Source organism: Vespa crabro, chromosome 3 (assembly GCF_910589235.1).
Source record: "Vespa crabro chromosome 3, iyVesCrab1.2, whole genome shotgun sequence".
Taxonomy (NCBI): Eukaryota; Metazoa; Arthropoda; class Insecta; order Hymenoptera; family Vespidae; genus Vespa; species Vespa crabro.
Window position 1 is genome coordinate 13,851,739 of NC_060957.1, and position 24,128 is coordinate 13,875,866.

The window sequence follows — 24,128 nt, forward strand, 5'->3', positions numbered from 1 at the left end:
TTTTACTTTCTTATTGTTTCTCTTTTTACATTTGAGAAACAAAGAAAAAATTTGTTCTCTTTCATTTCTCTTTTTTTCTTCCTTTTTCTTTCTAAAAAAAAAAACAAAAAACAAAAACAAAAACAAAAAAAGAAATAGAAACCCATTGATCATCATTCGCGAGAATATCGTGAAGAGAGAATAGGATAGAGCAAAGAGAAAGGCGATAACCTCTCGCGAGCTTTCGACGTATTCAAAATGCGAAGCTCGGTGTACCGAAAGTAAACAATGTCGTTGTCGACTTTTCTCTCTCTCTCTCTCTCTCTCCTTTTTCCTCCTCTTTTTTTTTTTCTTTGCTCTTTTACACTTCCTCCTCCCCAACCCAACCCAACTCAACTTCAACCTCACCCCCTAATCTCCCTTTAAATATTCCGTCGACTTCGTTTTCTCATTCTTTCGCACACTTTCTTCTTTTCTCTTCCTTTCTATCGTTCGCAATACACAAGCGTCACTGAATCGCATTTCTTCGTCGCGATCGCGACGCGCATCGCAAAGCGATCGTCTATCTCTCTCTCTCTTTCTCTCTCTCTCTTTCTCTTTTTCTTTCTTTTTCTTTCTTTCGTTCTCGTTGTGGCAGGTAATTAACAGGCTCTTTCAAACGACGATACTAATTAGCAGGTAAACGGTGTAAAAGGCCAAGCGAAAAAAATCAAAGTATATCTACCTTACTTCTTTCTCTTTTAGTCGAGCAATTAATTGTTCTTTGCTAAAATCTCTTGCCAATTAGCAAGGAGAATGAGGACATAGAAACGAGAGGTAGAAATCAAAGAGAGAAAGAAAAAAAAAGACACGAGAGTGCGTATCGTTTTGTCAATGATTTTCAAAGAGGACGTACTTACTTACTTGTTTACTTACGTACTTACTTACTTACTTACTTACTTACTTACTTACTTACTTGTTTACTTACGTACTTACTTACTTGTTTACTTACTTACTTATTTACTTACTTACCTTAGATATGTACTGAGATTATCGGTTTGCTCGCTTTTGTTTGCACGTCGTTATTGCGTATGTACGACTTTATCATTCGCGAATGTTAAAAGAGGTATAAAAATGGGGTGAACGAGAAGAAAGAAATAAATTGGGGTTGTTGCGGTCCTTGAGCGCGTTGTATTTTTTCTCTTCTCTTTTTTCTTTTCTTTTCCTTTTTTTTTTTTTTTGAATCTTTTCTCTTTTCTTTTTTCTTTTCTTTTCCTTTTTTTTTTTTTTTTTTTTTTTTTTGGAATCTTTTCTCTTCTTTTTCTTTTTTTCACAATTTTTTACACATAACACGTCCTACCATACAATATATTTATTAACGTTCAACCGAGAACCTTCGAACGATTTCGATCGAACGAATTTAATCGGATTATCGGTCGTTCGTCCCAACGATATCTCTATCAAACAAAATTCGGCGAAATGTATAATTGTGAAAGGGGAGGGGGAGAGAGAGAGAGAGAGAGAGAGAGAGAGATGTAACGAAATAGTCGGCGTACATGCCTCGGGTGCGCTTTAAATCCATCCGCTAATAAGCACATTACGCGGATCCTTTAATCTTTCGAAAACCAAACGAATCCACAGGTGCGTATGCTGTGCTGGCGTTTACGTATGCGGCTTCTTTATTTTTTTAGTTTTTCTTTTTTTCTTTTTTTTCGTTTTTTTTTCCTTTCTCTTTTTTCCTTTTTTTTTTTTCTCTCTCTCTATCGACAGTTCGATCGTTCTCAAGACTATTATATTTATTATCGTGCGATATCGACGGAAATTCTTTCATTCTACGTATTTAATTTAGAAGGGTGGAGATAAAAGAAAACCTCCCCCCCCCCCAAAAAAAAAAAGAAAAGAAAAGAAAGAAAAAAAAGCATCAGCCAGGAGAAAAAAGCAAACAACGAATCGTTCGATTAGAATTCGCGATAACGTAAAAGCTCGTTGATTACTTCTTCTTTTTCTTTTTCGTTTATTTTTTCATAGATGAAAAAACAAAGAAGAGAGATAGATAGAGGGAGGAAAAAAAGAGTGGTGATTGTTGAACCGTTTTCATCGATCTAAATTAATTTTATAGAACGATTTTGCACGAACAAGAAAGATAGATAGATGGATGGATAGATAGGTAGAGATAGATAGATAGATAGATAGATAGAGAGGTAGGTAGATTGATAGAGAAGATAGAGAAGACGGGTTGTAACCTATATTTGCATTTGGTCGAGAATGTAGTCAACGAACGAGGAAAAGCAAAGCGGCATCCGCGTCGATCGTATTCGAAGAGTATCAGTTTCCATTGGGGATCGGCCCTTTTTCAATTAAGCTTTGATCACGGTATCGAGATAAAGCGCGCGACGCTTCGCTCGTCGGCCCACTCGAACGAACGTCGCTCGGTCTCGATAAAGAGGAAGCGAGTGAGCTACTACTACTACTACTACTCTACTACTACTACTACTTTTACTACATCACCATCACTAACACCACCACCATCATAATCACACTACTGTTGCAATCGCATCATACCGTTAGCAATACACTCTATCTCTCTCTATTTATTTATCTATCTTTCTCTCTTTCTCTCTTAACCAACAGTACACGATCTATATGTTTGTGTGTGTGTGTGTGTGTGTGTGTGTTATGTGCAAGAGTAATAAAAGTAAGGGGATGTGAATCGAGTCAACGTCAAATCGGGGGAAAAAAAAATTTATCTCGATTTAACAGGGAATTATTTTACTCTTCGAGCTCTCTTCTCATATTCGATTCTTCAATAAATTTTTTATTGTTTCATTTGTTACTGTCGTTAGTCATTGTTATTGTTGTTATTATTATTATTATCGTATCCTTGTGCTGTAATAGAAATATGAATCGAATTAACGTCAAAATCGAAGAGAGAAAAAAAGATTTGTCTCGATCTAACTGTCTTACGTTTCGAAGAAATTTTTATTATTTGTTTTTTTACTTTCGTTAATCGTTATTATTATTATTATTTTTATTATTATTATTAATATTATTATTATTATTATTATTATTATTATTATTATTATTATTATTATTATTATTATTATTATTATTATTATTATACTATTCAGAGATTGTTACGTACTGGTTAGGTAGGCAAGTTTGAATTTGCCGTCGTTTCTAGTTCTTCTCATCTTGGGCATACCTACTGTTTGATGGCAAACAAGTCGACTCGTATCAATATTTAGCGTGGAAGCGGCGAAAGTGAGTTCCGAAAACCACGAATCGCGAAGCGCCTCAGGATATCTCGGAGTAGAGTATAACGACGAGAAAGAGCAAATATTGCCTCTTTCTTTCTCTCCCTCTTTCTCTCTCTCTCTCTCTCTCTCTCTCATTTTTCCTCTCTTTCTCTCTCTCTTTCTCATTTTTCCTCTCTTCCTCTTCCTCTTCTTCTTATTATTATTCTCCATCATCATCCTTTCTCTTTCACTCCGACTGTTACTTTAATTGAAACTTTTCCGGCGATTTGATTTTTCATTTTATGCATTAATTTATATTCCATCGCGTTTTTTATAGTCTGCTACGTTGAAATTACGATCCTTCGAATTCTTCGAAGACACTGATATTACGAACAAGAAAATAAAAGAAAGAAATAGAGTCTGTATGCATGTGTGTGTGTGTCTGTGTGTCTGTGAGTATGTAAGACAGAAAGAGAGAGAGAGAGAGAGAGAGAGAGAGAGAGAGAGAGAGAGAAAAGTATTAACGTTTATGTCGAAACAACCCTTAGCCGTGGTCCAGCCGGTAATTAAATAACTTGCCGAGGGAGGTAGAAATTTGCATTTTATTCTAGAGAGGATTTATTGCCGGTCGTCCTACGTCGGATTAACGAGCGTTCTTTAAACGTCAACGGTTGCTACGACGACGACGTTCGTATCTTTATAGGTGCATCGAGATAGTATCCAAAAGGGAAGACTCACGAAAGGAAAAATCTTTTTCGAGCGCGCAAATATTTGTCAGAGGTCCACTGTCCCTCCCTCTCCCTCCTCTCGCCATCATCATCATCATCATCATCATCACTACGATCACCAATGTCCCTTTCCCCCTCCCATCTCGAACCCTTTTCTCGTTTCTCTCTTCTTCTTTTTTTCTTTCTTTTTTTTTTTTTTTTTTTTATTCGTTCGAAGACACGAAACTGTCAGAAATAGACATTTAAAAGCGTAAATCGTTTTCAATGTTTTTAATTTGTAATTAAACGTACGTAATTATTATTGACAGAAAAGTTTTTCTTCGATTTGACCAAATGTGCTATTAAACTCGATTCATACGGATAAAACCTCGTTGCTGTAGTAAATTTTCATTTTCGATTTTAATCAACGTAATTGTTTAGTAATTCGAAAAGAATCGGACAGAAAAATAGAAGATGAAAGGAGATCGAAAGGGAAAGAGAGAAAGAGTTACGGTTAGAAGAAAGGGTGGGTGATGGACCTTTGAATAGCATTGCTCAATTAGTTGAAAACAAGTAGATGAGTGTATTGAGTGAAAGGAAGAAGAGCAAAGGAGGCATGACACACCCGGTGTATTTTCTTTTTCGATCGTTCGTGACGGGGACCCCTCCTGCTTCTGTATTTTGTCTTCTCCTATCGTCCATATCGGCACGAGAGACGACACAGGAGGCGCAGGAAATGCGTTTCTCCTTTCTCTTCTTTGAAAAGAGAAAAGAGAAAAAAGAAAAAAAGAGAGAGAGAGAGAAAGAGGAGAACAAGAAAGAAGGAAGGAAGGAAGGAAGGAAGGAAAGAAAGAAAGAAAGAAAAAAAAAGAAAAGAAGAAACGTACGGTCGAGCGGCCGACTTAAAAATATATTCTCCTCGAAATAGTTGTTGCACCCTCGCCAGCCACCCTCGGAACCACCCTCGCGCTCGAACGCTCGTGTATCTACCGAAGCGAGAGACACGAAAAACAAAGTAGAAAAAAAAAAGAAAGAAGTAAGAGAGAGAGAGAGAGAGAGAGAGAGAGAGAAATAGGTAGAGATAGAGATAGAGATAGAAAGAGAGAGAGAGAGAGAGAAAGAGAGAGTATGAGCATCTCTTTCTTCGTGTTCTTCTTCGTACTACTAGTCATAGTATTCGCTTGGTAGACGACTAAGACGACGAAAAGTTCGAAAGCACCGACAAAAAGACAAACTGTCCCCTCTCAGGCGACTCGCCGACGTAATTTATACTCTGGTTAAAATAGTCTCCATGTTAAAATGAGAGATACATCCTCGTGACCCCAACGCGCATGTATTCTCTCTCTCTCTCTCTCTCTCTCTCTCTCTCTCTCTCTCTCTCTTTCTCTTTATATATCCTTCTTTTTCCCTTATTCTCCAGTTGTGTCCTGTACATCGTCGATGCGAGTCAACTTGTTGTTATTGTCTTTTAATTCATGGCTCGTTCTCACGCGATCACTTGCAGCAGCTCCCTTCGATCGATGTTTATACATTTTTCTCGTTAAAAAAGAACTGTTTGATTTTTGACATACATACTCCTATTATTCTCCATTTCGTTTCATTTCTTTATCTTTTTTTTTTTTCTTATCTTTTTTCTTATCTCTTTTCTTTTCTTCTTTTTCTTCTTCCTTTCTTCTAATTTTTATAATATTCTTTCTCACGCTCTTATTATAGGACTTTTCATCCCGCAGAAAAAATAAGTTTGCGAATTAGTCAGGGTCTTATCCAGTAATGTGATTACATCGGAAAATGTGGGAATAGTTCTTTTTTTTTTTCTTTTTTTTTTTCTTTTTTTTTTTTTTTTTGCAAAATCGTCGACTAGACAGAATGGTAATGCCGAGAGATAATCGCATTTTAGGAAGAATGATCGTTACGGACGATTAAGAGACGCGTCGAACCGACACGAGAAACTAGGAACGAGAAAGAAATACGGTTTGCGCGGTTTGCACGAAAGGCTCGGGCGAAGTGATCAACGAAAAGTCGAAAAAGAAAAGCCGCAAAAAAGTTTGACAAATGGTTCAACCCGTTCACACCGAGAACAACAACTCCGCTCTGGATATGGAGTCCCTCGAGGAGATGCTTCGAAAGGTAATCCTTTTGTAATTGATGTTAACGTATAATACCTTTGGATTGTTCTTTAATTTATTTTATCGTTTTTTCCTTTCTTCTTTCTTTTTCTTTTTCTTTTTCTTTTTTTTTTTTTATGAAAGTAAATCCTCTTCCTCGTCGAAGACGTCTTTTATAGTGTACCATAGAATCGATCGTCGTTTTAATCGTCTTCTCATATTCCAATGAGGGATATTTGGAATGATCGAACAAAATGGTACACCCGTTATATAGACGTTACATCGCCGAGGAAAAACCATTGGTTATGTAGAAAGAGGGAGGAATCGTTAGCTGCGAGATAAATCTCTTTTCTTGTGCGTTACGTACACCGTAAAACCATCTCTCTCTCCTTTTTCTCTCTCTGTCTCTCTCTCTCTCTCTCTCTCTCTCTCTCTCTCTCTCTCTCTCTCTCTCGTATGACGAACCATTCAAAATCGAATTATCGAGAGCTTGCGTCGACGTTATTCTCTGCTAACGCCCTGGACCCTCTCCATTCAATTAATACGTATTAACTTTAATGCAGCGATAAAATTTCATTACATCTAATTAACCTTGGACGTATCACTTGATCGTATCACCTTAAAAACGTATATACCTTCGTTAAGTCCATTCTCATTGATAACGAATAAGGTCCCCGGGTTATTACGCATTTTTGGATGAACCAAGGAAGGAAAAAGAAAAAAGTTGAAAAAAGGAAAGAGAAAAAGAAGAACAAAGAAAAAAAATTCCTTCTCTCTTTTCTCTTTTATTTTTCTTTTCTTTTTTTTTTTTTTTTTTATTTATTTATTTTTTCTTCTTTGTTCTTCTTTTTTTTTTCTTCTTCTTCTTTTTCCATTCCATTACCTCTTTAGCACACATAATTGAAGCATGTGCCATTGTCAGTCTCGGGATCCCTCGATTACGCGAGTATAATAAACGCTCGAATTAAAGTAAGAATTATATATAACTGTGCGTCGAATGAAAGGGGTAGGTCGAGGAGGGTGCAGGAGGAGGAAGAAGAGAAGAGGAAGAGAAGCGAAGAGAAGAGAGGAGAAAGAGGAGGAGGAGGAGGAGGAGGTTTTTTAACTGCTACTTCCTGTAATGTATTCCGTCAGGCAACGCTGAATGGACCACTTAGCGAACGACCCACACACACACACACACATACACACGCTCACACACGAGTGCGCGCGCGTGCTCTAGCTAAAGCGAGTTAGGGCGCTCGCGCGGACGCGCAACCATAGTACACCGCACGTACAACCGCCATAGGAGCGTAAGAGACGGAAAGAGGGATACGCAGGCCCTGTTCAAAGGCACTCTTACGCTTAAGCGCTTTACTGCCTCTAAAGCCTTCCTCCTACGATGCTACTAGATATAGTATGTACCTATGTAATAAACGAAGAGACCCCGCTCGCTTCCTAATAATACACGTTAATTGTTAATTGAGCGAAAAAATTACTTTCTATCTCTATTTCTCACTCTCTTTCTCTCTATCTTTCCCTTCCTCTTCTTCTTCTTCTTCTTCTCGTCGTCTGACGATTGTAAATTCTCTTCCGTTTTCTTTTTTTTTCTTTCCTTCATTTTTTTTCTTTTTTTATCTCGTACATAAGCACTCGTTCATGTCGGAATACCCCAATGATTTTCACCATTCACGAGGATAAAAAGAGATTGGGATCGAATAGAGTAAGAAGAAAAAGAGAGTGAGAGAGAGAGAGAGAGAGAGAGAGGAAGAAGACGGAGATCCGGAGTCGTTTTTTATGAACTTTTTGTAGGTACACGAATGTGTCTGTTTGCCTTATATACGTGGGTGTTATACTACAGGCGAGCCAGAGATAGCAATGTTCCGTGCGCACGCGCGCATATGCATGTATGTACATATACATATATATATATATGTGTATGTGTGTGTGTGTGTATGCTTAGTTATATCTACATTTATATGTATGTATGTATATGTACATAAAGGATTATCCTGCCATTAGTCCGGGCATCTTTTAAAAGCCGATTACGTTATAGCTAATTGCACTTTCTAAGAAGATTTCTATCGTTTATATAGAAAGTAAATACTGAAGTAGGAATCGTAGGAAGTAGGACTTTCGCGTTTAATTGAAATTGGATTGGTATTAGACGTGCGACGAAATCGTTCGCGGATTGCCGATTACAAATTCAATCGAACGTCAACGCGCCAGCGAGGCTAATCGGATTATTCAATTTGTAACCGGTCGTGCGCGTCGATCATAATTTTCTCCCTCGAAATGTTAGGACATGTCTCTCTCTGTCTCTCTCTCTCTCTGTCTCTCTCTCTCTCTGTCTCTCTCTTTCTTTCTCTCTCTCTCTCTCTCTTGTTAGGCACACACGTACGCATACACATATATCCACAAGCACGTACAAAGTACGCGTATGCACGTTTGCGTTTAATACCACATTGTCCCGTAGATCAATTTTGATCGACGAGAAGATCGTAAATAGATAAATATATATATATATATATATATATATATATATATATATATATTTCAACAAATATATTCCATTGTCGTTCTATCAAATAAGATTTCTTAACTTACGTTGAATGAACCAACGTCGAAACATTTTAACATCGTTCATCGACTATCGTCGGCCATTTTCAGAACGGATGTATGCTTTACCGTCGCGTCACCCTAACCGCCAGATCGGTACGCCTCCGTAATGCGGCTTTAATGTAGAGCTCGTACGAGGAAAAGCTCGACCAACCTGCTTCTTCGCTTCTCTCTCTCTCTCTCTCTCTCTCTCTCTCTCTCTCTCTCTCTCTCTCTCTCTCTCTTTCTCTATCCCTCTTTTCCTCCTCATCTCTTGTCCCTGTCCCTCAGATTCCCCCTGTACTCGTCACTTCCTCCCCCTTTGACGATTTTCCACGTCAAACGCCAACGCGGATTTTCGCGCGAGCGTTCTCTCGTTCGCGACGCTCTCCCTCCCTCCCTCCCTCTCTCTGTCTCTGGTTTTTTTCCCTTCGTCTGCCATCCACGTTTCATCTCTTCCATTTTTCATCTCCCTTTCACTCATCTCTCCCCCTCTCTTTTTTCTTTCTCTTTATCTTTCTCTCTCTCTCTCTCTCTCTCTCTCTCTCCTTTTTTTTCTGTTTTATTTCGAGCCGTGAATGAAAAACAAAAAAAAAAGCCAAAAAAAAGTAACAAGAGAAAATTCACGAGCGTGTTCTCCGGGCAAAAAAAGAAAAAAGAAGGAAAGAAAAAAGAAAGAAAAAAAGAAATTGATCCGCAATCACGTTTCCATCGATACGCCCCATACGTTTTATCGACTCTTCAACGATACCGAAAACTACCGCGAATTCTTTTTGCGATTAACGGCACTCACGTCGTGAATTCCATTAGATCCGGAAACGAAACGAACGATTGCCGTGGGAAAATAAAAGAGAGAGAGAGAGAGAGAGAAAGAGAAAGATCCCTTCGAATATTTTCTCGATAGGTTTTCATCGGTTTTTACATCGTCTATTTATCTTTCGTTTTTTGTCAATGCAGCCGACAGAAAATTTCGTATGTTTCCTTCCTGGACATTTCTCCTAAATTCGCGGTAAATTAATCGCAGATATTTTTGCACAAGGGCCCTTTATTATAACGGACCGGAATACAAAGATGTTTATTATTATCGTTATTATACTGGGTACTATACGAGATTAAAACTGCCACGGGAATTGCTTGGATATCGTAAAATAACGTAAAAGTCAGAAGAACAATGAACGTAGGTATATAGTAGTACTGGTAGTTGTGGTGGTAGTGGCGGTGGTAGTGGTGGTAATGGTGGTGGTGGTGGTAGTACGTTGGTAATAGTGGTCGCGGAGTTTACGTGGAAGTATAATTTTCATAGAGAACGTAGAGAAACGGCAAAAGCCAAAATGCAAGTTTGCATAATCAAGACTAGGTCATACTTCTGTGTACGTGCGACGTGTTAAAGGAAAATAAACGGCAATGTTCTTCGCTACGACCGCAAACGTTCGAGTTATTTTATTTTTCAAAGATTTCTACACGTGCGTTCGTTAAAACCCACGAATTCGTTAATTAAACCCATGTAAAATAATTTCAAATAATTATCATACAATGTTTATTCTCCCGTAGATCTCAGCGGGAATATCGATCGTGTTATATACGTAGACAAATACGCGTATACGCGCGACACATGCACACACACATACATATATATATATATATATATATATATATATATATATATATACACACGAACGCAAATGTGCACACATAAACGCGTGCAAGAGACAGACAGGCGTACACGGCCTCGTTTAGCTCGGATAAATGCGAGAGCCGTCGTTGTCTTCTTCGTTGAGTGTTAGCTACCAGCTCGTTTGCGTCGTGCGTGGCATAAAAGCTTCTAAAGCGACGGAGTTATCGAACCCCATTGCTAGAGTTTCTCTTACATATGTACGTATGTATATATGTATATATATACATCTATGTACTCGGGTTAGTTCGCGAGTAGGACGTGATCGAGGAGATCGTCTTAGTTAAATACGAAAACGTCGGCATGCCCGCGCTTGGTATAGTAACATCGCTGCAATAAAACGTGTTTTCTCAGTTTTACTTTGAAATTGCACTAGATTTCGAACTGATTAAAATACCCATTTGTGGAGAGATCCTTTTGATAATTTTTCATCTCTCTCTCTCTCTCTCTCTCTCTCTCTCTCTCTCTCTCGCTCTCTCTTTCTTCGTTCTTCTTAATTTTATATTTTCATAGAACAAATTTTCACACGCCATCAGCGACGTAGAATTACGCTCGTTCGCAGTGTAAACACCATTAACCGTTCGTTAAAGTTTTAACTCGTTAATGAAATTACACATAAATTAACCTTGCCGTCTACTACGCAATTGCTCTGGTCTGCGAACATTGCGACGGAATTTATTAAACGGGAAGAGAGATCGAGAGAGAGAGATAGAGAGAGAGAGAGAGAGAGAGAGAGAGAGAGAGAGAGAGAGAGAGAGAGAGAGAAATAATGCAACCGCCTGTGGGCGAATGCGTTCGAGACAGTGCGCTTATTGGGTGGGCTCGCATTAGAAAAACCAAACCAAACCAAAATCAAAAAGGAAAGAAAGAAAGAAAAAAAAGAAAAGAAAATAGAAAGATGAAAAAAACGAAGGAATGGAAAGTAAGCTCGTGTCTGCTTGTACGAGGACATACGGTGTAACTGGCGACGCGACGCGACGCGACGCTGTAGTTGGTGTAGTGTAGTACATTCGTGGTTACTGTTGTGTACACATTGTACACGTAGGTGTAGGTCGGCGGGGGGGGGGGTGATAGGTGGAAGGAAGGGTATGGGGGGAGGAAGGAGAGAGACTAAAATAAGCGCGGTGCGTGCTTGCACGCGCGAATAGGGGTACAAAGGGGAGGAAAATACGTAGTGGATAAGTGTTGCGAACGATACAAAGAGTCTGCGTTGCTCGTCGTTTACAAGGAAGCTACACCGATAATACTCCTCTTTTGTTCTACGCTAAGCTACGTGGTAAAACTGCAAATTGCTGCATCGCTCCGCCGAATCCATTGACGGAACATTGACAGTTTTATTAGAAACGATATCGTTGAAAAAAAAAGAAAAAGAAAGAAAAGAGAGAGAGAGAGAGAGAGAGAGAGAGAGAGAGAGAGAGATAGGTTCTACTAGAGCACTGTTTACGATAGCGTTTTCGCAACTCGTTTTTCCCTCTCTTCCTCTATCTCCTGCTCTTTCTCCTCTTCTTTCTCCTCTTCCTCTTCTTATCGTCTATCGATCATAATCGCTCAATCGCATTGCTCTCGACGTTCCACCGAGACGTTTCAATTGTATTCCTTCCTTCTTTTACCTTTTCTTTCTTCTTTTCTTCCCTCCCGCCTTCTCTCCCCACCACCCTCTCCCATCACTCCCCTTGCTCTGTTTTTCTTTCTTTTCTTTTTTTTTCTTTTTTCTTTTTGCAATGATAAACATTTCGAAGAATTTCGAAAGAAAGTCATTCGCGTCGTCGCGAATATATACGTGTACAGTATATACTGTATATTTGAAATCGTATAAATTTTAACGACATAATTAATAATAGCGTAGGACATGTCTCTTCTAGAAATTAACATACGTTTTGACTCCTAGATTTGCATACATGCAAATATTGTAGTGTATCCCGTCCCATAGATATGGTAATTATAATCAACATTATATTCGACTGACTGGTCACAGTGCGATGTGTTTTAGTACGATGCAAGTCAATTCGAATTTTGTATTTTATATCATGAAAGGTGAAAGGAATAATAAATTTTCGTTGATATAATGGTATAGATATATAGCATATATGTATATTTCGAACGAACGAACGAACGAACGAACGAACTATGATCGGGGTATACGCGGATTAGAACTATTTTTCTTGGCACGTAATCGTCCGCCAAAGTACACGATCGCCGTCGGTAACGGTGTTCCCAGCGATATCTCATTGCGGTGTAAAATTAACGATCGTACCGCCGGCTGCCGACAACGACGACGATGATAAAGTTTCCTTGGCTCGTCGTCGTTCTCTCTCACGCAGTATTACTAGGGTACTACCTACCCTTTCTCTCTCTCTCTCTCTCTCTCTCTGTCTCTCTTTCTGAACTCCCAACGCCCATCCAGCGCACCTTGCCTCTTTTCATCCCTTCTTCCATCTTCTCTTGGCGATCTCGTTTCGCGGCCACCCCGTAGGGATTCGTTTTACCGTGAAAAATTCTCTACCAAGGTTCCGTTCACGGTCCGTTATATCACTTAGCGTGGCAAACGCCACTGGTGGAAATTCGCCTCAGTGGTTGGTGTATGTACCTAACCATTGGCAACCATGATGCTCTATGGGTCGAACGTGTTCTCTCTCTCTCTCTCTCTCTTTCCTTCTTTCTATTTGTCTCTTTCTTTCTTTTTTTCCTTTCCTACGTACTAGGTTAAAAATGAGTCGATTCGCGGCCACTTTGGCGCGTAAACGTTGGCTCGCTTTGTCGGAAAATTGTGAAAATATTTCAACGGATTTTCTTGCGGACCCAATGCCATCGATATTATACGCCTGTTCCCTTTCTCATCTCTCTCCTTCTCTCTCTCTCTCTCTCTCTCTCTTTTTCTCTGTCTCTCTTTCCTTTTTTCTTTTTTTTTTTTTTTTTTAAGGAGTACGTCTCAGAAAAGACGGGTCTCGAAGGAGTCTACTCCGTCGAATGGCAAAGTGGAAGACACCCTAACGGCAAACGGCATCGTACGGACCGATAAGTCCTCCTGCGAAAGGCAGAAAATAGATACGGATAAAGCGTCTGGGGGTGGCTTACATCATCTACTCCGCGGCTCTTCTTCTTTTTTTTCCTACAGCAGCCAGGGGTAGATTATTATTTTCCCTTCCCGTTCATTTCTCTCTCTCTCCCTCTCTTTCGTTCTCCTTTTACTATCAGAGAGAAAAGCCTCTTTTCTTTATTAACGAAACCATCAGAACGAATAGGGATAGCCATGTTTAATTCAATTTATCGTATCCATGCGTCATTTGTTGAACATCTCGTGGATAATATGTATCTGGTGACATGTTTCTTTTTCTTTTTTCTTTTTTTTTTTTTTTTTTTTTTTTTTTTATCAGAAAACATTAGATCACGTTTGCTCAGCTAATCCCTGATTTGATGCTTAATCGTTATTTCGCAATAAGCTGTGTCTTCGCGTTCCCTTACCACCTCGCTTGGACCTTTCGATTCTCATTCGTTAATATATGTCCGACATTATCTTATCTTAATCCGTCAGGAATGTCTACGATGTCTAATCGCGTGGTGAGCTTTCTAATTTAATTTAGTAAACTTGAGAAACTATGACGTATCTCCTTACGGAATCCATTCTCCCCTTCGTGGTCTAGGTTGCATCAACAGATTGATCTAAAGGGATCCACGCTTTTATACCCAAAGGGATCATTTTCGAAGGGTCGTTTCGGAACAAACGCGTTACTCGATTGTTTTCGATCTTTGGTCGTTACTTATCCTTTGAGCCTCTCGATAGAAATTTTCTTTCTTTTTCTTTCCTCCCCCCTTTTTTTCTTTTTCTTTCCTTTTTTTTTCCTTTTCTTCTCCCCTACCCCGCCCGGGCCCCCCCCCCGTCTCCCGCCACGTTATCCGTAGCCACGCATTTTCTTTACTCTCCGTACTACGCTCGTTCTCTACGATTCTCGAAAGTGCCTATAGGAGGTTTTGGAAAGCATCAAACTTCGCGTTGGAAGGGGATCAGCCAGAAAGCGTAACATAGAAAATGGCTAGACTGAAAATCGTCGAGAACACGTCTTTCGACTTTCGTTGTTTATCCCTTCAGGGAAATCCGCGAGTTTTCTCGTAGCACAGGGCTGGAAGCTTTTTTGGCCGCGATCCCAACTTAAGCGGCTTTTTGCGGGAGGGTGAAACGCGTATTATCGAGCCCTTATTTTCCTTCACCCTCTCCACCATATCTTTGTCTTTGTCTATAAGCCTTTCCATATGCGTACATGCGCGTGCGTGTTTTTACATATGCGTGTGCACTCATTAACAAAAATTAATCCGACCTGGACACGAGGAAGAAAGGAAGGAAAGTACGAAGGGCTATTTCCTAAATAAAAAGGTTGCAAGGTGTCGTAGAAGGGTGCGAATTCGTCGACGAGTACGTGTAGTATTCAAGTGGTTTCCCTTTCTAATTGAACTCATGCTTCTCCAACGAGGGCAAAAACTAACCTTCCCCCTATCACCACCACCACCACCACCATCACCACCACCACCCTCATCCTCCTACCTTTTGACGAAGTACCCAAAGACCAAGTACCCGGTATAATTTAATCGACGCAATCGCGCTCGGTCGGCGCAAAATTCGCGAATTTCGATAAAGCAAAAGAAGAAGAAGAAGAAGAAGAAGGAGGATTCTTGAGCGATGAAAAAGGTATTGCGGTGGTATACGTCAGAGAGTTTCTCGGAGATTAATTTTCCGCCCACTCGAACCATCAACGAACTCTAGCAATTTCCTCGAGTAAGCCGACGCAGGATGGAGTTAAGACTGCTTGTTTCGATGGCTTACTTCGGCACTCGAAAGTCTACCAAGAACTTATGTTGTTTGTGCCCTCTAATGCATTTACTGATAGCACTTTCTTGGTAAAACGAAGATGGTTACGGAGGTCAAAGTAGTAAAAGCCTTGCTGGACTTGTTCGTTGGTAAGAAACAGGAACGAACGAACGGTACCCCTGACAAAGAGTCAGGACACTTTTTTTCTTTGAATTTAAAGAAAACTTCTCTATCGTTCTTACGTATTTTATGCCACGGCGTCGTTCACGTTCAAACTGTTTTTTTTTTTTTTCTATTTTCTATTTTCTTCTTTTTTTTTCTTTTTTTTGCGATCCATAAAATCTCCACTAACATACTTCGTGAAGATGGACTTTCATTAAAATTCAATGCTTCTTCCATTTGATCCATTCTATTCGGACTGCATACGATGCACGTATGATTGTTCATAATAGCGTACGCTACGTAATGATGATTATTGCGGTGTTAGCACAAGTACGTGTATTAACATATATGCAGTTACGCGCCGAACCCATTCCACTTACAAATGTAAACAACTATAGAAGGAATATACAGAGCGTACGTACGCGAACAGTTTTGAACTTTCGATATTAGCGGCTATGGAAGGTGGGGTCGTGTTGCAACGAGTACCTGCTGTCTGCTTTCAAACCTCGAAGCACGGTTTACATTCCACGCCCGGGCCAGAAATTATTCAATAACGGGAAACGAATTCTCGATGGAGTTTTCCCTGGATTTCCTACGCGACCAAAATTACATCGGACCGAACGTTCATGGCTGGCACCACTTGGAAAATTATGCTTCCGTGATCCGTGAAAGCAGCGCCGATTTTCTACCTTTCTTGGTTAGCCATTTGCGTTCGTATTTTCTTTTTCTTTCTCTTTTCTTTTTGTGCTTTTTATCTTTTTGCGGTTACATTTCGACGAGCTACGCCAGCTCTTCCGAAAGTTTCCTTTTCAAACTTTAGTTGGAACTCAGTCGTAACGTGTACGATGGAATGTACTCTCTCTCTCTTTTCTCTCTCTCTCTCTTCTACGTGTATTATACAAGTTTATATTATATACCAGATACATATATATATATATATATATATATATATATATATATATATATGTAAACACTCACATACGAGCCACCCTCGATGCGCAGCTTTCATTGTTTCTCACTGTATAGGTGGAAGGATCTCGCGCCGTCATCCAGCCCTTAGTGACGGAACGTAAAAGGGCAATAAAACACACGGGACGCATCTGGGCTACGGGCTTTACAAGGCACTAGAGCTCCTTTCTTTATCTCGTGCCTGGGCCATTGCTCGACTCCTAAGCGATTTCTCGAACGCCCATCTCACTCTTTCTTTCTCTTTTTTTCTCTTTTGATAACCTCGAAGCCATCCCCCACCTTGGACCTACCATGAACCAAAAGCAAGCGACGTTTCCTTCTCGTGGAAGGAAAAGGAATTACGAGACGATACAAGAAAATTCGTATCTAACTCGCTCACTTTTACCCTTATCCCGTGCGTCGTACCCCGTGATTTTTCAGTAACGATCGTATAAAAAAGACTCGTGAAAGTTTTCATTCCTCGGCAATATACCGGAGCCGAGCACACACAATTCGAAGAGTTTCGTCGACGCTGTAATTCCACAGAGTTGTAAATGTCGGATAGCACGAGGGTGAGGATCGGGTTGGGAGAAGGGGAGGAAAGAGGGAGAACGACGGGCTATATGGTCAAGATAAAGTATAGGATCGACCAAACCACCCACCACCGCTACCACCACTTCTTCCCCTTCTACCCCACTTCACCTCGCAATACTCTCTTCTGAAAGCCCGTAAAACGATAGCAGCGAGAGGATCTTTGATGGTTTGCGAGCGATGAAAGAAACCTTTTTCTACGACCCTTTCGAACCAACTATTTTTATTTCCCAGTCCATTTTGCGCCCTATTTCTTGCGATGAACGCGAACCGTGCGCATTCGCGATTATATTCGCCGTGAATTTTATATAAAAAAAAAAAAAAAAAAAAAAAAAAAAAAAAAAAAAAAAAAAAAAAACAATACATAAAACGATTCGTTCTATGTGCTTAAGCATAAATACCTACATTCCTATGTGAAAAAAAAATTGTATTAATTCGCGTTTCATTAAATTTTCGATCTGTTAAAAAATAAAAAATAAAAAAAAAAAACAATTATAAAAATTATAAAATAAAATTTTCATCAAATAAATCGACAATCGAAATTTATTATTCTATCATATTTATTCTCTTTTGGGTAATTATACAAATGATTGTAATACTTTGAAATGGGATCATTTATCGTAACAAACAGGTCGTTGATATTTATTTTCGTTACGTTAGAATTTTCCGCAGTAATGGTAGGAACCTTCCTGATAATCCGCAATAATGCAAATTTAGAATTATCGTAGTTCCGTGGTTGTTTAAAAGAACTGTCGTACGTTTTACCATGTCGCCGTTGCCGTCGCCGTCTACTATAGGTGTTCTAGTATTACCCCGTTACCACCCCGTTACTATTTCAAGCCTCTTTCAAAAGAAAAAGATAACGATAGGACGTAAAGTACGCTTAGCCAGGTTGAAAACGGAAAGGGAAAGCCGAGTTTCGTAACGTTCGTGGCATACCGCTACGGCGGCATCTCTACGGCATCGCTATACCACTTCGCGTAGGTACCTTATATTAATGTTACGTTTAGGAAAGGAGAAATCCCGAAATACGATCGGCCAACGGGAAAGCCGCGTTTACACGGGACATTTATCGCGCGACACGATTTCGAAAGACCTTCTCTCTCACTCTCTCTCTCTCTCTCTCTCTCTCTCTCTTTCTCTCTTTCTCGTAATGCGGTAAAGCAGCCTTTACCAGGCTACTACCCTCTTCGACCCTTACAACACCGATCCTAGTAACACCCTCTCTTACTTCAATTTCCACTAGGAAGCCCGTGGTAAGCGGTCAAGACATTCGTTTCTCGAAAACGTTCACTTAGATTTACATGTTGTTGCTCTCTCTCTCTCTCTTACTTACTCTATTTTACTCCTTTCACCCTCCCTTTTTTCTCTGGCAATACGATTTATTTCAGGCATTTACGTTCGCCGTTTCTCTCTCTCTCTCTCTCTCTCTCTCTCTCTCTTTTTCTTTCTTTCTCTATCTTTGCTTGAATTTATTTTACACGAAGAAAAGCCGAGCGACGGGCACCACCGTCGTGGACCAAAATACGCGTATAAAGGCTCTTCGCGGGATTTAGTTTAATTGTCTTTTGAAGAAGATTTATTACGACGGATGTTTGTCGTCTCGTTGCTGCCGTCTCGCGCAGCTTACTCCAACTCCTTCCTCTTCCTCCCCCTCCTCCTCCTCCTCCTCCTTCTCCTCCTCGTCCTTTCCCTTTGCTTTTTTTCTTTTGAAGAAGCGCCCGGCCCAACCGCGTCTCTTACGGTTATTGATTCAAGAAAATTCTACTTCGTAATTTCAAGAAGAAAGAAGAAGGAGAAGAAATTGAGGGAGAAACAGTTGCCATTAAAGATGCTTGAGAGATTGATAGACAGAAAGAGAGAGAGAGACAGACAGACAGATAGACAGAGAGAGGGAGAGAGAGAGAGAGAGAGAGAGAGAAAGAAAAGAAGAGGTTGACAGAGGCGATGAATCGTCGTGATAACTAATACGTCGTTAATTACAGTCGGTGTAATTAACGCGGTGTCTAGACATAGAGGAACACGTAAAGCTTTATGTCGCTTTTATGGCACTCTGGCTGACTATCGACTACACTTTTACGAATTATTTTCCGAGAGGGTGTTCCGTGTGTGTTAGAGACGGCGCTCGTCCGCAAAACGTGTCTCGTCGCTTGCAATGTTACCGACGAAACGTAGGTTTCGTCGGTATGCGTATATATACGAGTATGGATATATATTCCCATAGGTGTGCGCTCGCGCTTATGTGTTCTCTTTCTCTTTCTCTCTCTCTCTATCTCTCTCTCTGTCTCTCTAACGCACACCGGGCTAATTAAAAATGGAAACTAATTTCGTCGCGATGAAAATTGCTCTTGTAAAAGTGCCGGCGTACGTTACAGCTAACGGAGTTGCTGAATGTGTTACTCGATGGTATCCCGTATGATATGCTTCTCATGAAAATGGTCACTAATTTTATGTCGACGAATTAACACTTGAAAAAAGTAAAGTGTGTTAAACATATCCATCTGTATAAAATTTGTCGCACAGATTTCTATTCGGGACATTTACTTTTCTTTTTTTTTTTTTCTTTTTTTCCTCTCTCTCTCTCTCTCTCTCTCTCTCTCTATCTTGCTTTCATTATTCTTTTTTCCTTTTTCTTTTTTTCGAAAATAAAGGAAAATAGATAGGAGAATTATTTCGGCAACAATCGTTCGCGCCAAATTTTCATGAACTTTTGCCCGATAAATACTTGGCGAAACTCATTGGGAACGAGCAGGGATAGCACGCTATCCAACTTCCACTTGAATAAATCGCAAAGTTTAGGTATGGTCGTGTTCTCTCTTTACCCTCTCACCCACCTCTCTCTCTTTCTCTCTCTCTCTCTCTCTCTCTCTCTCTATCTCTCTATCTCTGTCGTTCTCGTTCTCTCTTGGGCAGCTCGCTCTATTAATTAAACGCATTCCTCGAGGCACGAGCGAGACCGAAATTAAAATGCGTGCCAGCCGTTTCGTTGGACCCACCATTCTCGAGAACACGCGAGCTCGTACTCATTTTTTCCTTATCCTTCATTAAAAACGTCGAAAGTACAAAGTTCACATACCGTCCCCCCCCTCTCTCTCTCTCTCTCTCTTTCTCTCTCACACACACACACACACACACACACACTTTCTAAATGTGAAATTGTTGCAATTAATATTTAACTGAAATTATTGAATATCTAAGAAAATTACATTATGTATGATTCGCGAGCATTAAAATAATCAATTAAAACTCTCTTACATTGGAATAATTATTAGAGAAGTTCGTTTCGTCAAAGACTAGTTAGAAGACTTTGAAGTTTCGTAAAGGAAACGAAAAGGCGAGAGGAATGATACGTCGGTGTCTAAAGAAATCGATGGTCTTCGATCGCTTTTATACCACCCGGGAGACTTAATTACTTCGTTCACCTCGTCCTTACTCGTAACTCTTCCAATGTGGAGTTTCCATAAGTAGGAAGGATGAAGAGAAAGAGGTAGGATAGAGATGAAGGTAAAGACAGTGAGAAAGAGAGAGAGAGAGAGATAAAGATGGAGCATCGAAGATGTCATTGTCCTTTCTGTTGTCATTCATCTTCTGAAATGAACCGGAAATTTCTTGAAGGGAAGTTTCCTCGCGTTTATAGACGGTCTCCTTTGCATATTTCAATACGTACAATTACCTTGAGGTTTGACATGTCTTTCATGAAATATACTATATTGCAAAAGATATATATATATATATATATATATATATATATATATATTTATGTATGTGTATATGTATATCTTCTCGTTGTATATGACTTTGCAAAGTTTCTAGAGATAGATAGAGATGGGAGATGACAGCTTTTGTTCGAGAAGCGACTCCCTGAACGAGACTCTCTTCGTAGGTCTTATTAAACGCGTTTCACTCTTGCTTAAATCCCTTACAAATAGCGAAACCGCCCTTGCGGCATCGTTTATACGTTCGCTTACGTTAGTCATTTTGTCTTGTTTCATCTCGTCTCGTCTCATCTCGTATCGTCTCGTCTTGTCTCGTTTCAAACAGCGACACTGCCTTTAGATATTCGACGTACGTACATTTCTATCGCCTTAAGATCTCTCTTTCAGAAATCTCGCTAGTCGTCGCACGTCAATTTCACGTATTACCTATGCGTGATATATTTTGAAAAATAATTATTCCTAGATACAATTTCGAATTAATTCTTTCTTTTCTTTTATTTCTTTTTTATTTATTTGTTTATTTATTTATTTATTTATTTATTTATTTTGTTTTTTTTTCCATAGAGAAAAAGCAAGATATCGTATGAAGTATTTAATCGCGATAATTATTAAATGAAATTCGATGATGATTAAAAAACGAAAAACGAAAGAAAAAGAAAAAAGGAATTATTTTATACGAACAAATAAAAAGATTGAAGCAGCACACTCGTTGTATCTTTTTTTTCCGCGCTCTTATACGCATAAGCACGCATGCACATACACACATACACACACAATACGGTAAAAAAATATATACACGTCCACGCAATAGAACGTCGAGGGGACCTTCCGCCGTTAGGCGAATTGCGTCTGGGAATTGAGGTGCAACGTAGTAGGATGCATCTCTCGTAGTGGATGTACCGCGAATGCAATAACAATAACGTCGATGGCACTCCGACAATCACGGAACGACGAGGATGATGACGTTGTAACGGCACCGATAATAAAATCTCCACACTACTTCAGCTATCTCCTACCATACCCCATCCCCGTCATCCTTCGTAAATACGCACAGATTTATCTACGTTTTTGCTGATACTCATATTCCCCAGATTTAAACGGATTTTATGCTTGAAGAAACGTAAATGCGAAAACGAAATGTTTGTCATTTCTTTTTCTTAAATTTGTTTATCTTTTTTCTTTCTCTTTTCTTTTTTTCCAACGAGAAAACGATCTTAGAAAAAGATATTATCAAAGTTTCCGGGACTTTTTCCTTACGATTAAGAACTAACTCGAGATAAGAACGATGTCTTTTCAAATTCAATAAAGGTATATATATATGGATATCGTTGATACGTCCAGTGACATTTTATCAATGGAAAATTTAATGGCGAATATATCTTTAGGAATATACGCATAGGATAGAATGGAATATATCATTTATGGAGACACTCAGTTATCTAACAACTAGGTATATTCAAGAACTATATTCCAATTTAGATGTTTCGTATCGCGTTACAGGAGATAACGATGACGTCTATGACTATGACAATTATGATGACGATTATGACGACAGATTAGAAACATGTATTTTAATCGATCACTATATCATCCTATATCACTGTCACGTAGAAACAATGACAATGCATCCGTTCGATTTTAACGATTAATTATCTACCAACTATACTAACTCTCATACCTCTCCCTCCTCCTCCTCCCTCACCCCGTGGGGGACCTCCGTTCGAATGAAGTACCGATCGATTGGAAAGAGTATAATCCGCTGATAGGGTCTCGCATCGAGCAATTAGTTGAAACATCATTAAATTTGGATATTATTCCCTTGGGTTGTTTCTCTCTGTTGCCGAGAAAGATAAAGAGAGAGAGAGAGAGACAGAGAGAACATTCTATATATTTACTAATTACTTACTGATTCCGTTTTTCACGGGTAATTAGTTATGTATTAATGCGGAAGATCGAATGAACCATGTCCAAGCCTGTTCGAGCGTATTCAAAAATTCTTTCTCCTTCCTCCGCCCACCGCCCCCCCCCTCCACAAGCCGGGGGAATCCTGCTCGTCCCCCTTTTTTTTCTCTTTCTTTTTTTCTTTTTTGCTCTTTTTTTGCTCTTTTTTTTCTTCTTCACCTTTTATTTTCTTTTTCTTCTTCTCTTAAACTTAGATTCGCACAAACGCGTGAATTAAATTTTCGTTCGTTCTCAATTTTATTTCATTATTCTTTTCGAAGAAACGAACAAAACGTTTTTAGTTAAGAATAGGGATATAACGTTAACGAAAAATCTTTTGAGAAATCACGGAATAGTTGAAGCCTGACTTATTCCGTTTTCACGGTAAGTTCCATCTTGGAATGTTATTCTCTTTCTTTCTACCGTTTGTGACTCGTTTCTCGAATAATTAATGCGATTCCCGCTCTCGAGGGAACTTTTCGGTTCGGCACACCCTCCGACTTCGTTTTACGATTTTCTTTCTTTTCTTTTCTTTCTTGCTTTCTTTTTTTTCTTTTTTTTTCTTTTCTTTTTTTTTTTTTTTTTTTTTCTTTTGCTTCCTCTATTTGTTCTTTTTTTCCCTTTCTCTCTTCTATTCTAACGAAAAGATAGTAACGAAAGGAAAAAATAAAGAGGAAGCAACAAGGGCGATCAAGACAATTACTAAAAATACGACGATACTATAAGCGTTTATTATCTTTTCAATTCGATTGCTTCTCAAATCGATCGAGGAGTATCTATCTCGTTTTATCATAAAGATAAATAGCTGTTAAACGTTCGGTAATCGAGGTATCGTAGAACCACGGGGTACCATCAATTCGATGTCCTTTATTTTATGAGATTCGCCAATCGTTGGATAATTGCTTCGCGGGAAACACGGATACGTTTGCTAGTCGTCATGCGCGATAAATTCTCTCTATCTCTCTTTCTCTCTCTCTCTCTCTCTCTCTCTCTCTCTCTCTCTCTCTCTCTCTCTCTCTCTCTCTCTCTGAAACGGCGACCTTACGATTACGGCTTTCTAAATGGCCATAAGCATCGAAGCGACCCAAGAACTAACTCTGCAATCTGCGATCACCGTAAAACGTAGAATTTAAGTTACCATTAATTTGATATTACATCGTTGATTGTATGTGTATATGTGTGTCGTACGAAAGATAGAGAGAAAGAAAGAGAGAGGGGGAGAGAGGGAGAGGGAGGAAGAATGAATCCACAAGTAAGAGGATAATATTACTTTCGCGAAAGGATCGTTTAAATCTATGATATATCCTGACAATGCGAAAGTAACTTTATATTTCGAAGTTCGCGTCTGACTTATCGTCGATCTCATCTACTTAGGGGTAATCATTCTCGTTAAAACCGTCATACGCATACGATCAAAGTAAATAGAATAAAAATAAAAAGAGATAGATTGACAGAGAGAAAGAGACAGAGAGAGAGAGAGAGAGAGAGAGGGAAATATTTTCACGTAGATTGGAAATATAGTACTGGTGGAAAGTTCGTAAGATAGGTCTTTGAAAGCAACGAGGAACGATGGAAATGCGGTTTTTGGGACGATCCGATGGAAACGATCCTTGAGAGGTCGGTCTTACGGTAATTTCGAAACTTCCCCATGGTGACGTTGGTAGCTGTGCAATAAGGAGCCGAGAAAATCTGGATATCTCGTTTAGTATAGAGC

At 39.4% G+C, this 24,128-nt stretch overlaps 1 protein-coding gene across 11 annotated transcripts in view; it reads left to right on the forward strand.

Annotated features, from left to right (window-relative positions):
• LOC124422690 (uncharacterized protein CG43867) overlaps positions 1-24,128 on the forward strand; it is a 111,173-nt gene that overhangs the window by 62,243 nt on the left and 24,802 nt on the right. The window contains exons 2-3 of one of the 11 annotated variants that reach the window (XM_046959496.1): positions 5,615-5,691; positions 5,799-6,028. The exons of 8 other annotated variants lie outside the window; for them this stretch is intronic. In XM_046959496.1, coding sequence (XP_046815452.1) covers positions 5,954-6,028 — 75 coding nt within the window. In that variant the 5' untranslated portion in view covers positions 5,615-5,691; positions 5,799-5,953. Of the gene's footprint in view, positions 1-5,614; positions 5,692-5,798; positions 6,029-14,912; positions 14,937-24,128 lie in introns of those variants that run through there. 2 more of the 11 variants (XM_046959497.1, XM_046959498.1) reach the window with 2 other exon arrangements.